The sequence below is a fragment of the Myotis nattereri genome, assembly GCF_964212035.1.
Source record: "Myotis nattereri genome assembly, chromosome: 6".
Taxonomy (NCBI): Eukaryota; Metazoa; Chordata; class Mammalia; order Chiroptera; family Vespertilionidae; genus Myotis; species Myotis nattereri.
This window is the reverse complement of record NC_138081.1, coordinates 23,663,065-23,678,203: the sequence shown is the minus strand read 5'-3', so window position 1 is coordinate 23,678,203 and position 15,139 is coordinate 23,663,065. Positions and strand designations below refer to the sequence as shown.

At 48.0% G+C, this 15,139-nt stretch overlaps 1 protein-coding gene across 2 annotated transcripts in view; it reads left to right on the top strand.

Annotated features, from left to right (window-relative positions):
* ELOVL5 (ELOVL fatty acid elongase 5) overlaps nt 1–14,855 on the top strand; it is a 78,278-nt gene extending 63,423 nt beyond the window's left edge. Inside the window, exons 4-8 of one of the 2 annotated variants that reach the window (XM_081094133.1) lie at nt 6,488–6,565; nt 7,642–7,813; nt 9,558–9,682; nt 11,990–12,124; nt 12,982–14,855. In XM_081094133.1, the coding sequence (XP_080950259.1) occupies nt 6,488–6,565; nt 7,642–7,813; nt 9,558–9,682; nt 11,990–12,124; nt 12,982–13,125 (654 nt within the window). In that variant the 3' untranslated portion in view covers nt 13,126–14,855. The remainder of the gene's footprint in view (nt 1–6,487; nt 6,566–7,641; nt 7,814–9,557; nt 9,683–11,989; nt 12,125–12,981) is intronic. The other variant, XM_081094134.1, reaches the window with a different exon arrangement.
* Nucleotides 14,856–15,139: the final 284 nt, after the last annotated feature.

Genomic DNA, 15,139 nt, shown 5'->3' with positions numbered 1-15,139 from the left:
GGAGTTCAGGGAGAGATGCCAGACATACCTGTTCCAGGTTGGGCTTGAGGACAAGCTGTTTCTTTGTGCTTTGTTCTAAAGAATTCTCTAGTGTAAAGAGCCTCTCCTTATGACTTAACCAAGAGTATTCCATTCAGCTTTAACCCAGTGGTGCTCCCCATCATAAGGGGAGTGAAACACTTGGAGGTCACGGGTGTAAAGTTATCTTAATGAGCGTCCTTATGCTCCGGACATGAACGGTTTGAAATTCAAAACCACATGCTTTGACCCGACCCTCTTCCGGAACGGCACTGCCGAGATTGGCCAGCTAAACACTGGAGGGAACAGGTACATTTAATTTTGGAGGAGCTGATGGTTAATTTTAAACCAAGCATCTGCTGAAGATAAAGATGCAGCTAAAGGGCTACTTTCCACAGAATTATTCACGGGTGGAGTAGCCCCACTGTGCCCACTAAGGGTTCACACTCAGAGAAGGGCAAGGGAGCTAGGAACATCTGTGCTGAAAATCAGGATTCCTGGGTGCTGGTCCCAGGAGTGCTTCCGTGAAGCTGTATAACTTCAGGCCACCCTTCTCTCACCTTTTTCCTTATGAAGAACATGCGCTTCTACTAGGCCTAAAAATACACACTTGGAAGTTCACCTAGAAGCCAAGTTGTGAAATGATCAACCCCACACACTTGGTGGTATTGCTTAGAAATGTCCCTCGATACATTCGCATGCCAGTGTGGCTTATCTCTGTCTCGTTACCTCTCATGGCATTTCTGCGCAGGGGATAATCACCACACAGCTCATCAAGCCGTTCTCACCAAAGGAGTTATCTTGCTGCTCTGACATCTTGGGGTGAATGACTGAGAAGGGCCACCCAGAATGACATTTTCCTGCTTATTTTTTAAGTGTTTCAAATGACCTTGTTCCTGGAGCTGCTTTAGTAGCATTCCGGAAGGTACCATAGAAATGGATATCATGCTAAAGGTTATACCTCCTTTGTGGTTAAATGTGGTGTCAGCTGAGAAAAGTCAAATGGCAGCAGTAGAAATGACTCACTTCATGAACTGTGTCATCCCAGACCCAGCTGTGGCACCCGCCTAACTTTTTCTTTAATTGAGAAGGTGCAGGAAACCATCTTTGGTTATCGAGTTTGTCTCACAAAGAGAAGAAAGCTTCTCGCTGGGCGTTAATCATAACTCTTCGCATGCTTACGGCCTGATTCACGCTGGCTTTACTCTGAGGACGGAGAGAGCAGATGTGGTTTGTGCGATGCTGCTGTATCTCAGTTACCTGGGAGAAGCCAGGTAGAGTGTGGCGCTCCCCTGGAGTGCTCAGCAGTGTCCAGGGACCTGGGCAGGTAGTGGGAGCTGCTCCTTGTGGCCTCCTTCATGGGAGTACAGTCCTGCCCTCTTCCGACCTGATTCCCAGAAGCCTCACCTTTGTGCAGCCTCCTGGCCCTCTCCCCCTGCGGTGAATTTCCAGGGACTGACCAAGGCAGCTCTCTGGAAAGAAGCCCGGCCTGAGCCCTGGAGGGAAAGATGAGATGTTGACTAGAGCATTGTCTCCTTGCAGGGCTGGAGGGAAGGCCAGGACTTTGCTTGGAAAGCCTCTGGGGTCTGTTACTCACAGTCATGAGTCACCACAGGGTCTTAAAGCACAGAACTGTGTGGTTTCCTTCTGACGGGAATCGGGGGAGAGGATGCTGATACTGGCCGCTTTATGGAGGATGCTCTGAGGCTCTTAGATTAGTAAAATTTGATTCAGGTGCTGGTCCTCGTGTGTTGCTATTCTAACCCCTCTGAAGCCCCGGATATTTAAGAATTGAACTTTCCATGCCACCGATATATTTCTTGAAGACTGCTTTTCATCTTGTGAACAGAATTCAGATAAATGTCACATTCAAACCTCATTGAGATACTTTCTTGTATTCCAGTTCCTCCATTTGAAAAGCAAAAACAAAGCCTTTTTTCCCCCCTACAAATAAAACATCAGACCTGGATCTGGAGGACAAGAGCAGCGCCTTGAGCTGCTGTCAGTAGTCCCGCTAATGACTTGTTGGACCCGCGCTGGACTCCATGGAGGCGGGAGCCACAGCACTGCTGAGCTCTTGCAAGCTGCTTCAGACTGACCCATGAACTAGGGCTTAAAAGGGAGCACGTGAGCAAGTAGGTACGAGTCACGCAGAGTGAGCTTGGAGGAAGAATGGACAGCAGGCTGGAGCGCTGAAGGGAGCAGCCATGAAGAAAATAGTTTTAACCGAACTTTGAAGGGTAGACGGGATTTTTAGAGCTGGAGATGGGGTACGTGGTTGCAGAGAGCATCCCAGCTGAAAGGAAGAAAGGAATGGTCATTGCTTACATTGATTGTGCTTACCCTGCATTCCAGGTGGGATAAGAGAAGCATTGCTCACTCCATCTCCTTAATTTCCCAGCCTTAAGAGGCGGGAGTATTATTTTTATGCTATTTGAACAGTGAGGAAACTGAGGCCCAAAGAGATTAAAATACCTTCCCCAGATCACCCAGCTAAACGGATCAACGAGGAGTTAGCCTTGTTCTGGCTAGTGCCCCCATCTGTGCTCTTCCCCTTGGTCGTGTGCAATGGCTAAGGAGAGGTGGTGGGCTTGGAGGACGGAGGTGGGTGTGGCCTGCTGTTGGCCAGGGAGAAGGATTAGCATGGAGGATCACTGTGGAAGAATGTGTATTTCTGAATACTGTGCCTAGGATTTAGGGTTTCATTCTGAAGTCAGTGACGAGTCACCAGAGGGTTTTAAACACAGAATTCTCTGGGTTGAGTGGCAGCAGTGATCGGTCCAGGGAGTGTTGCAGTGAAGTCTGGCAGAGTGCCTGCAGGATCCTCTGAGGTAGATGTGTGGTGGGCTCGGCGGTGAGCAGCTTCTGGTTTGTGTACTTGTGTTATGCTTCTCAGTATTGGGAAGTTCATCACCCAAGACCTAAGTTTGAGTTTTTTAGCCTCTAACAGGTGTTTTAGGCAGATTTATTTTGTTGTCATTTATGAGGGGAGCAAATGGGATTTTAGGTTAATTAGCTTAGAGTCGAGGCAATCCCACCTGGATTCCTTGTGAAGGACATTTTAAGAGAAAGGAGGCATGTGACAGAGAGTGCCTTCTGCTCAAGTTAACAGACCCCTCGACTTGTGCCCACGCTTGAGGTCGGGGTGTCAAGCAATAGGAGAGAGATAGAGAGCAAAGGGGGCTTTGGAGATAGGTTCAGGGAGTAAGCCTGGATGAGGTGCTGCTGCCCACTGCTCTCCCGATTGCAAATCTTGTGGGGTACCTTAGAGTCTAGGAGAAAAAGAACAGACATACAAGGCATGGGCGTGCTCAAGCAAGAGCATGCCATGGGTCCTGCAGATGGCTGCTACTTGTGCTGGACTTGGAGGTGGTGTCCAGGAGAGGCCTAGCTGCAAATCAAGGCTGGCTGCTGCTAGTGCTGGGCCTGTGGCCACTTAGCGAGAGGTACTGGACACGCCAAGGCCAGATGCTTGCTTTAGAGATTTTAGGAAAATCTGAAGCATGAGCCAAGACATGCCATTTGTATGGAAAAGCCACTGGAAACAGCTTGGGTGGGTGGGGTTTCAGGGAATCACCAGGGTGGGCAAACAGTGTAAGCCAGGTGGGAGACTCAGAAATGGTGCCTGCCTGCCAGCTCTATGGGGAAAGAGCTCAGCAAAGGAACAATGGCCTCTGTCTGCACTTCTGTCTGGGAGAAAGCTGCCCCTCTGCTTCTCACCCTGAAGCCAGACAATTCACTTCCTCCCTGTCTGTCTCCAGTTCCTTTCAAGCTGCCCCCCAGAGCTGGAGCTCAGAGGGAGTGAGTCTGAGTAAGCCCATGAGCAGGCCCTTTAAGAGGAACCGGCTGGGACTCCAGAAGCCTTCCATCTCACTCAGCCTCAATCCCTGCTGGTTTTTACATCCCAAAGTTATGGGGACTTCTCTTTCCAGCTCTGGAACCTTGGGATGGGGCAGCGGGGAGGCTATTGTGGGACTGGGACCCCTTGCTCCTCTGCGGGGGGGCCTCTGCAGCCAAGATATCCCTCCTGATTTTTATCCACCACACGTGGGTGTCAGACCAACCGTTCGATGCCTCTGCCCCTCCTGTCAGTCTTGATGTGGCTTCTCCTTTCTATCCTTAGTTGTAAGACTTCTCCCAACTGCACTTTGGACTCGGGCTTTTTATCTTGATTCCTGGGACTTCTGATAGATCTGCATGTAGTATGCTTATCTGGCCATAACTTTATAGAGTTGTATAAGACCCAAAAGATAATATACCTTCTAATAAATTACCTTGTGGGTGCTGGTCTTTCAAAGATCAGATGAAGAAATCGTAACAGAGAGACTGTAGAAAATTAGAACGGAACCTTTAGAGATATTTAGTCCAACCTTGTCTTTTTACAATAAAAACAACCAAGGACTAGCTGGTCCTGGGCCTCCTGGATGAAGAAGGTTGCCCACCTGGCCCTGGCACTCTTCTTCTGCCTTATGATCCCCGTGCTTCCATCACAGAATGATGCCTCCCCTCCTGTACTCTAAGTCTGGTTGACCTTTGTCCATGGACAACTGTGTTAACTCTTAATGCTTTTTATGTATAGAAGATGACAAAGTAGAAGGAAGCAACGAAAAGGAAGTGAATGGAACAGTCAGGATCTAAGCAGGGGGTTCAGTGGCTACACCCACTGCCAGAATTACTTCTGAGCTCTGACTGGGGAAGGTTTAGCAATGTGTCTTTAGACCCTTGCAATCCTTTGTTCCCTGAGGGAGCTGCTCCCCCAGTTAAACTCTGCTCAAAGATAGGGGCATGGGGGAGGCTCTGGAGTCCTGTGTTCTCAGTTCTATCTTTCTCAAGGCACTGGGATGCGAATCATTTCTTATTTGAAGTTAAGGAGCTCGAAATCAGTGGTTACCACCCCTAGTTACACATCAGAATTACCTCGAGAGCTTTGTAAAAGGCTCCTCAAGACTCTGGTTTAATGGTCTGGAGGAGGCTAGAAGTTAGCACTTGTTACAAGCTCCCCAGGTGATCCAGTAATGCAACTAGAATGGGAACTACAGCTTCTGGCTAGTGGTTCTTACCCTCTACCTGCATCCGATCACTCGGAAAGCAACCAACCTGTTGTCGCACCACTGGGCTTCACACCCAGAAACTTCTGACTCAGTGAGAAGTGTGGTGTGGGGCTAATTCCTGAGTGACGCTGCTGCTGCTGCTGATTTGGGACCACACTTTGTAAACCACAATATTAGACTCTGAAAGGGACTGTGATCCAGGACTTGGAGGCCCTGCCTTGATGGTCCATCCCCAGACTTTTCGTTCTGAAGGCCTGGATTGGGCTCCAGAATTTGCATGTCTTAGACGTTCCCATGCGGTGCTTATGCAGCCGGACTGGGGAGCGCACCTAGAGCACCAGGGCCAGTCCTTGGGTTGGACATTGGGATGAGATCAGGCACAAGGCAGGCCACCTCAAATTTCTCCCCATCTGGTGTCAACTGGCCACCCACCAGCAGCACCATCACCAGGAGCATTCGAGGCTGCCCTAGGCTTTAGGAGGAAGCAGGGACCTACAGTTTACCTGGACAAAGAATAGCATCTCGAGCGTGTTTGTCTAGAACATAGTAGACAGTGGACATGGACAGGGTGGTCAAATCAGACCTTTCCTCTGGAACGCTGGAGTGGGTCTGTGGGTCTCTTCTAGGCCAGGTGTCCTTACTATGTGCAATGAGGACACTGAAGCCCCCACAGTGACCTGCAACCTAGAGCTTGCACCCCAATTTTGGGGTTCTTTCCCACTCTGTGGCAGGTGAATTCTGAGGAATGGGCACAACTTCCTCAGCCTGTAGAGGTCTAATGCATGGATCCAGAAGATGACACGGCCTCAACAATGAGGAGGCTGGACTAAATGACCCTAGACTTATAGCAGTGGTTCCCCGGAGTGTGAGCATTTGTTAGAAATAAGAATTCTTAGAGCCTACCCCAGGTGGCCTGCTGCTGGATCAGAAACCCTGCCAGCGATCTGTGTGGTAATATGCCCTTGAGGTGACTCTGGTTGGACACAGGTTTCAGAAGCAGTGGCTGAGGAAAAGGCTGTGTAGTGATGTACCCTGAGGCACTGGGGGCAGGGCTGGGAGCCTGCAGTTGGGTTTGTGGAGGCCTTGGAATTGGCAGGGTGCTGTGATGGCCTCAGGAATGGAGGAATCTGGAGGAAGTCAGCTTGGAAAGAAGCAGCTTGGAAAACTGCAGCCAGGAGTGCTCCCGGGTGCACTCCTCCTTCTGTCACCCGGTCCATCCCTTGTGAAACTGAGGCTCAAGTCATTTCAACTTAAGCTTTATTCACACTCCCCTGTCATTATGTGTTTTGCTCAAGCAAACTTGCCTCAGCCAGCCCAAGGTCAATTTTCAGTGATTCTGAAACTAATGAACTTTCATTGATCAGGGCTCTAATGTTCTGATAGTGTTGGTAATTGGTTTTTCTTCTTTTTTTTTGTAGTTGGTGACAGGAGTATGGGAAGGCAATTACAACTTCTTCTGTCAGGGTACACGCAGTGCGGGCGAAGCAGATATGAAGGTACTGTCCCTCTTTTTTATTTTAAATCATTTTTTTAAATTTAAAAAATTGCACAAAAGACAAAACGGCTTATAACCTCACTGTCCAGGTCATCCCTGTTGATGTTTTTAAGAGAACCTTAAAAAGCAGTTTGTACACGTCCGTAATAATGAAATTTGAACAACATGTAAAGGTATAAAATGAAAACTAAAGTTTCCTTCTCTGCAAAAGTAAGTCCTATTAACAGTTTCCAGGGGGAAAATGCATGCATTTACCCATAGTTATGCATTATTTATGTAAATGGGATCATAGAGTAATGTTTGTTCCTCTGAGTGTCCTCTGCGTGGCGGCCGTCAGATTCTGACTCCCTCCCTGCGTTTGTTCTGACATAAAAGGCTGGAGCGAGCTCTGCAGGGGCAGCCATCTCCTTAGAGCACCTCGTGACACCTTCAGGTGGGCGGGGACCTGGCACTGAAGTTCCAGTTCCTTTTTTTCTTGGCCTCATGTCCTGTCACCGCCCCACGCCAGCCCCTGAAGTCAAGAGTCCCTCTCAGGTGGCTTTTCTGTCCCGATGGCTCCGCAGGCTCCGAAGAAAACAGGCCAACTCCAGTGTTTTGAACAATGAAGCCCCCTGTTTTTTAGTCTGAAGGGTGTCAGTGGGCCTTTTAAAACCTTCCCTGCTGTTATTTCAAACCTCCCCACACCGTGCTCTTTGGTTATAAAGCCACTTCTGAGCGACCAGCAAGTGGCTTTAACCAACGGTCTGCAGGGGCCAGCAGGGGGCTCGGGCTTCTTCGAGGCAGCATGGGGCTCTGGGGTGTCGGGAAAGGTGTCAGAGGAGATGTCCCAGAGAAACATGGATGCCCTTCCTCCTAGATCCGTGGTCGGCAAACTACGGCTCGCGAGCCACACGTGGCTCTTTGGCCCCTTGAGTGTGGCTCTTCCTAAGCCTTAGGAGTACCCCAATTAAGTTCATAACAATGTACCTACCTATATAGTTTTAAGTTTAAAAAATTTGGCTCTCAAAAGAAATTTCATTCGTCGTACTGTTGATATTTGGCTCTGTTGACTAATGAGTTTGCCGACCACTGTCCTAGATCATCCGTGTCCTCTGGTGGTACTACTTCTCCAAACTCATCGAGTTCATGGACACCTTCTTCTTCATCCTGCGCAAGAACAACCACCAGATCACGGTCCTGCACGTCTACCACCACGCCTCCATGCTGAACATCTGGTGGTTCGTGATGAACTGGGTCCCCTGTGGCCACTGTGAGTCTCACGTGGAGGGGGCTTGGGGACAGGTGTGAGCAAAAACTCCGAACTGAAATGAAGGCTCGTAGGCAAGGAGCCGTTTCCGTAGATTTCTAGGTCAAGCACTGGCGTGTTGTGTCCGGGATGCTTCTAATGAGAGTCTGTGTGGCCCATGCGCTCAGCACGCAGCCATGACCTTTTCCTAGTTGAGTGAAGGGTCTGTGCTGATTTGGGTAGGAGGAGTGAAATAGTAAATCCCCAGCCTGGGGCATGTTAAGAAACAGGGACAGTGTTCTCTGCCATGAGGGCGGCAGTTCCAGGCTATTTCTAATACTTCTCTGCCACGTGGAAGATGTTGGACTGGCGGGCAGGCCTGGAAGATGCAGTCACACCTTGGAGTGAGCGCCAGAGAAAAGGCTAATTATGAAATAGAGCTTTTGCTATGCGTTGCATCAGGGAATCCGTACATATTCTAATGTCATGACTCTCACGTTCCATGAAACACCTTGAGCAGGATGTGGGTGGCTTTGGAAAGCTTGTGATCGGAACTCCGCTGTTACCGTCAGAGAGTAAGTTGTCACCTTCGGGTTCAGCGTGGGAGTTCTCACAAATGTCCCGGTCAAAATTCCTGTTATTCATCACTGACAGATTTGACTGGAACCTTTAAGCCGATTCTCATATTTTTTTTTTCTCCTGGGATAGCACTGCCCTTAATTCAGTCGGCCCACCAAGATTCACACAGTCATAGAATTTTAGAACTAGACAGGACTTCCCACGTACAGCTCCTTTCAGCTGAAGAGAAAACCGAGCCGGTAGGAGGGTTGGTGCAGGACCCTCACTAGTCTTGTTTCTTTTCTCACCATTGATACTTTATGGCTGAGGATTAACTGACTTAACTTTCTCACAGAAACAGCACCTCATTACCTTTGAACAGTGTTTTACATTTTCCAAGAACTTATAAGATGACAGATTTTAAGCTGGCCCATGAGAAACAACCAAAGAATGGATGTGACTTGTCCAGGGTCACACAGCCAGGTGCTGTCATAGCCAGGGGTACAGACTCATTCCCTGACCCCAGCTTTGTTCACCTCCGGCTGCACAGGAAAAGCCAGACGGCTTTGGTTGCCTGCTGTGGAGGAGGCGGAGGACAGAGAGTCTTAAAAACAAAACAAAACAAAACAAAACTTGTAAATCCTACTGGAAATTAAAAATCATGTGATAAAGGCGGGCCTTTCATCTCTAAGGACTGGACTCTTATCTGTATTAGCAATAAAAATATATGGCCTCAGTACTGCAGTCCTGGAGACTAATTAGGAAGCGACTTCAAAGGCCTCTCCAACGCTCAGCCATGTGCAGGGACAGCCAGCTCTGAGCACAGCGCCCATCGCTGTCTTCCCAAGCCTTCCGCACAGCAGCCTGGGGCCTGGGCTTGCAGAGAGAAGCAGCTGCCTCAGTCATGGGTGAGGCTCCGGCGGCACAGCCTTTAGGTGCCGGAGCAGGGCAGGTGCTGTCGTGGCGGCTGTGTTAGATGCCCACCTGGAAGCTACAGCTGAGCCTGGGCTTGGAGCACCTGATGGCTGCCCGGCCACGTGGAAATTGAATTCCCATCACACGTCTGAGTAGTGCTGCTGCAGTGTTTGCTGGCCCCTGTTCAGAATCCTCTGATTTTCAGATTTAAAAAGAATCTTGGGTTTTATTTTATTACTTGTTATGTATAAAACACTGATGCATCCTCCTCTCCAAACCCTCTCTGTCCCTGCAGCTTATTTTGGTGCCACACTTAACAGCTTCATCCACGTCCTCATGTACTCATACTACGGTCTGTCTTCTGTCCCTTCCATGCGTCCGTACCTCTGGTGGAAGAAGTACATCACTCAGGGGCAGCTGGTGAGTGACTCGGCCTCTGTCCCCAGCAGTCGCTGCGGGGGTCACAGAGCTCTTCCTGGGGGTGCTCTTGCTGCCTTCCTGGCGTGATTGTTGTTTAATAGCACCCACACTATGCCTTCCCCACCCTTTCTCATTTGTTCCAATTAAAAGTGGGCAGAGCGGGGAATTTTCTTCATTTTAATCGATGGTGCAATGGTGCCCTTGGGTGTACAGCTCATTGAGTTGCAGAACGAGGACTAGAAGCTAATTTTCTGACTTCAAGTTCAGTCATTGTTCTTGGTTTGTGCACGAAGCATGTGTGCATATGTGTGTCTGTCTAGGTCTTCTAACTATAATCCAGAGTCCAAAGTGAAAGCTATCTGCCTGTGTTCCCAGGAGTCTGAGAAGGAGCCGTGGAGTGGCATGAGTCTAGGGTGCTTGTAGCTTAGTAGGCAGCGAGGATATTTGCTGAGGCAGATGCGGTGACCTCTCAGCTCCTGGGTGATGGAGCTCCTGGGGGTGAGAACGACACCCGCTGTGCTCTGAAGCCCTCCCAGGGTTCGCTGTGCCCGGGACACCAGCAGCTGTCCACACCTGCTGCTGATTTCTCACCATCCTTTCCTTAAGCTTCCCTAGTTGTCAGTATCTTATAGACCCCTATTCCTCTCCCCTCGTGAATTCTTCCACAAACGCATCATTAATACGATCGCCACTAATGATACTGACATTTGTGGAATCGACGATGTCGGGCACTCGTGCTAAGTATAAGCACGCAGTTTGACATGAATTGTTCCGGTAGCCTGATCTCATGTTATCCCCATTTTGTAGGAAAGGGCCCTGAAGCAATAGGCCCAAACTAGCCAATGGGGGGCGGGGAGACGGGGGATGTTAAACCCTGGCCCTGGCCCTGCCTGTTAACACAGTTTTCTAAAGAAACCAAGCGGGTTCAGATCCCTCCAAGTTGATAGAGATTTTTCAAAATTTAAAAATAACAATCTGGGAAAACAAATCGGAGAGCTGAGCTGCTGATGTGTGTGGCATTTCATTATCACTTCCTGCTGGCGGCTCTACAGTCCTTGTGAGCTTTTCCTCACCCCCACCCCCACCCCAGGAAGGATAATTGTTCCTTCACTTTCTCATTACACTGGAAGAGCAGCGAGGGGAGATTGGCGTGCACCACACAGCTGCAGGTCCGCAGGAGCAGAATTTAAAAGAACCGACCGGGGAAGTTGGTCTCCTAGGAGGCTCTGCCCTTTGGGGCAGAAGGTCGCACCCAGTTTACCCAGGTTTATTTTGAGCACTTCTCCTAGTTATGACTCAACCTAGAGTCCTTACCTTAAAAAGGAGAAGAAGAAAAAGAAGAAACCAGTTTTTTATTTAGGAACACTGGTAGCTGGGCCCCAAATCCAGCAGGCAGAGCCCCGCCCTCTATTATTCTTCCTGAAGATGCTTCCTCCAGCAGCCACACTTTATTTTAACACCCTTGCCTCGGTTTCCCAAGCACTTCCACATGCTTTTCAAGACTTACTCATCAAAAACATTCTATGGACTTTGCATTATATCCTGATAAGAGTTTAAATCTACTTGTCAGCCTTCACCAAACTTAAAGGGACAGAGACAAGGAATAGGGAACGTGTCCAGCGGGATTGGACATTCTGCAGTGACATCACTGGTTCCCTTTACGCATGCGCCCCACTCCCTTCCTCCCTAAAAGAAACAACTTGCATCTCTCTCTCTACTATGTCCCTGAAGTTTCAGTGTGTATTTTGGTGGTGGTTATTGTTTTAACATTTTCTTTTTGTCTCCAGCTTCATTGAGACATAAAATATTGTATAAGTTAAAGGTGTACAGCAAGCATGTGAAACTCAAAGGCTAACACAGGCCAAATAAACGAGACATGCGGTCCACGGGCCACGAGTTTGACATGCTTGGTGTACAGCATAATGATTTGATAATATGTGTGTTTTATTAAATGATCACCATAGTATGTTCAGTTAACATCCTCGTGTAGTTACAGGGGTTTTTTCTTGTGATGAGAACTTTAAGAAGTACTCTGAGCAACTTTCAGATGCACAAGACAGTATTGTTAACTATTCCCTGAATTTCAGGAAAGGTGGTTTAAGTAGCTTGGAGAGGAGAAAGAATGCACATAAGACAGAAAGATAAATAGTGTGGGATGAGTTTAGTGTCTGCTTCGTGTTGGTGGTCCCTACAGAAAGGTAGCTGAGTGTACTTCACAAGTGGGGGGTGCAGGGTAGGGAGCCAGTCTGGCTTGGCTCCTTGTCCACGGCTGTGCCCGAGGCTCACTGTGTCCTCTCTTTCCCCCAGATTCAGTTTGTGCTGACAATCATACAGACGACCTGCGGGGTCATCTGGCCATGTTCGTTCCCTCTTGGTTGGTTATATTTCCAAATCGGGTACATGATTTCCCTGATTACTCTCTTCACAAACTTCTACATTCAGGTACGTCTCCCTCCTCGGTGGCAGTTGGGCTGTGGGGCTTTATCAACAGAGGCCGTCGTCTGTCCGTCTCAGGGGGGCAGGTAGACGCCCTGCTGTGTGCCGGCCAGTGGGCACTAACTTAGTCACAGTGGCAGGGCGGCCCCTGCCTTTGGGAGGGGAGGGTCCCTGCTAATGTCAAAGATGCTAAGTCTGTTCCGGACCTCCCGAGTTCTAGGTTTTGGGCAAGGGAGGTTTGGGATTTATATGGAAAAGCAAAACTGTTCAGCAGGTTCCTGTGTCGCTTCCCTTAAGACCTGCGGCAGACACGTGGTAGGTGATTTTCAGCCAGAAGTCTCACAGCCCCGCTGCTCTGAACCTCACAGCTAAATTAAATGTCCAAAGAAATTTCCATTACAGTCCATCAGCTATAGATAGAAATGTGCCCTTTGTCCCAGTTTTCTTGCACATCCACTTCTCGTTTGGAGCTCAGCTCCTTTCCAAGGGCATGATGTAATGCAGGTTCTTGCTCACAGAGGGGTCCACTTAGGGCAGATTATCTCCGGTGGAGCCTGACCACTTTGCAGCCACTGCTGGTTCCCTGCCTCCATCACCCCTGGATGACGTGTGTTCCCGCTCCCGTAGGCAGTATCTGTTCCAGGGCAGGCACAGGCGGTCAGGAGCAAGGACTGAGGCCACAGATGCTCGGGCGGTAGCACGTGGTCGTGTCTCGCAGCCACCTGGCAGCTCAGCCACGATTCCTCTTCCCTGTGCTCCCCTGTACCTTGATTCACACATACCTGCAGGGAAACTAGGTTAGCGTTAGGGCGCCACCCTCGCATAGCACGGCCGCGTGCTGCTATCTGCCCTGTGTCTTTCAGACTTACAACAAGCAGGGATCCTCCCGGCGGAAAGAGCACCTGAAGGACCACCAGAATGGGTCCCTGGCCGCCGCCAACGGACACACCAACAACTTTTCATCCCTGGAAAACAATGTGAAGCCGAGGAAGCAACGGAAGGATTGAGGTCGAAGAGTTGCAAACCTCCCAGCCAAGTCGTCTGATTGTAAGCACAGTATGAGTTGTGCCCGATGCTCGTTAACAGCTGCTGTAACTAGTCCGGCCTACAATAGTGTGATTCATGTAGGACCTCTTTCATCACTTCAAAACCCCTAGGAAATGTATTCAGATTTAGACAAGTAGGCATACGATTTTTAACATTTCTGGGCTCTCACCGACCCCCCGCCATGGCGCGGGGGGAGTGTTATTGTAGTATACGACACTGCTGTTGCCTTATTAGTTATAACATGATAGGTGCTGAATTGTGATTCACAATTTGAAAACACTGTAATCCAAACTGTTGTGTTTTTATTTTTACTGTAGATCATGCATGTGATTGTAAATTTGTACAATGTTACAGTAGAGAAACACACATGCCTTAAAATTTAAAAAGCAGGGCCCAAAGCTTACTAGTTTGAATTAGGATACGTTTCAAGTTTTGATTCATTTTCAATAGCTCTGATTAGAAAAATCAAAGACCGTGGTTTATGAAATTAGCGTGTGACACATTTTCAGGTGACTTGTATGTGTGAAATCAGAAACGGCACCTTCGGTTTTGTAATACTGGCTTTAAATCAGGCAGACTCAAATCTAGTGGAACAGTCAGTTTAACTTTTTAACAGATCTTATTTTTTTATTTTGAGTGCCACTATTAATAATGTAAAAAGGGGGGAGCTCTAAAGCAGTCTTGATGAAACTTAAATATATATTCTTTATCTTCAAGATTTTAGGAAGTGTATAGGATGAGTAGGCCATGTGTCATTTCTGAAGTGCTAAGTGTTTTTATACGGGAAACAGAGCCCATTTTGCTTTTTCCACTCGTGAGAGAGAGGAGATCAACTTTTCAAGTGGGAGGACTGATTGTGTAACATGTGATAGACTCCCACAGATGAGCCATGGTTGCCAGGGTCCAGACAAAGATTGATTTCTGTACCGCTATCTGTTTTGACACAAACTTCCTTTTAAAATGTGCCTCGCTTACCAAAATTAATAAGGGGGGTGGCGGGGGGGGACCTTCCATAAAAAAAGAAAAATGTAAGGTAAAATTAAATAGATAGCTGTAGCATAAGAGAGCTGGGAAATTGGACAGAGATCATTTGTTTAATGTAAATCTAACAGCACCTGTCGTGTTTTCTGCTTAGAATCTAAAGGTTTGTTCAGAACCGCTTGTTTAAAAAGAATAGAGTACTTTGTAAAGTCATGTCTCACACCTGTGAGGAGGCAGTGGTCAAACAGATACGGACTATTGTGTGTGTCATTTTAAAGTGTTGGAAGTCAGTCTTTGAATACCTTTTCCATTGGAGGAAAAAATATTCCTTGAACCACTCGTGACCATCTTAGAAAGTCACTGACAATGTATAAACGAATTGTTGGTTTGGTATTTATGTAAATATCATGCTTTAATTTTGCACATTCCGTATTTTAGGGAGCCAGGTGGTTCTCTTACTAGTCTTGTGGGTTTTCTGTTTGGAAGGAGTCACAGCATCTGTTTACATTTACCTGATCAAATCTAGAACGTGTATATTTGTAAATGTGTGTCTTCCTAGGTACTAGTTTGCAAAAGTCTTTACATATTTCAAACAGAAACTATAACATTCGGTAGTGTGCTGTCAAAGTGTGCTTAGCTCATCTGGATATTCCCACACTGTTGCAAAAGGTCCGAACATTAATCATTAAAACATTTTTGATTACCTGTGCTTGTGTTCTACATTGTTTCTGTGCTGCCAATTATGAAAGACTGGGGGGAAATCCACTCTCTTCACCTTCGCAGAACTCACGCAGACAGATGTCAGTAATTTGGTGTGAAAGGTTACGTTGCCCAGCTCACAGGAGGAGGGATCTCCACACAGAAAGGCATGGTGGTGGTTCCTCCCTAATTCCTTTTTCTGCCTTTTCCCACAAAGGTCCTGGCTCTAAGAATACTCCTTTTTCCTTTCTTCCTTCTCTTCCCACTCCCTCTCTCACTCTCCAGGCTGTTAAA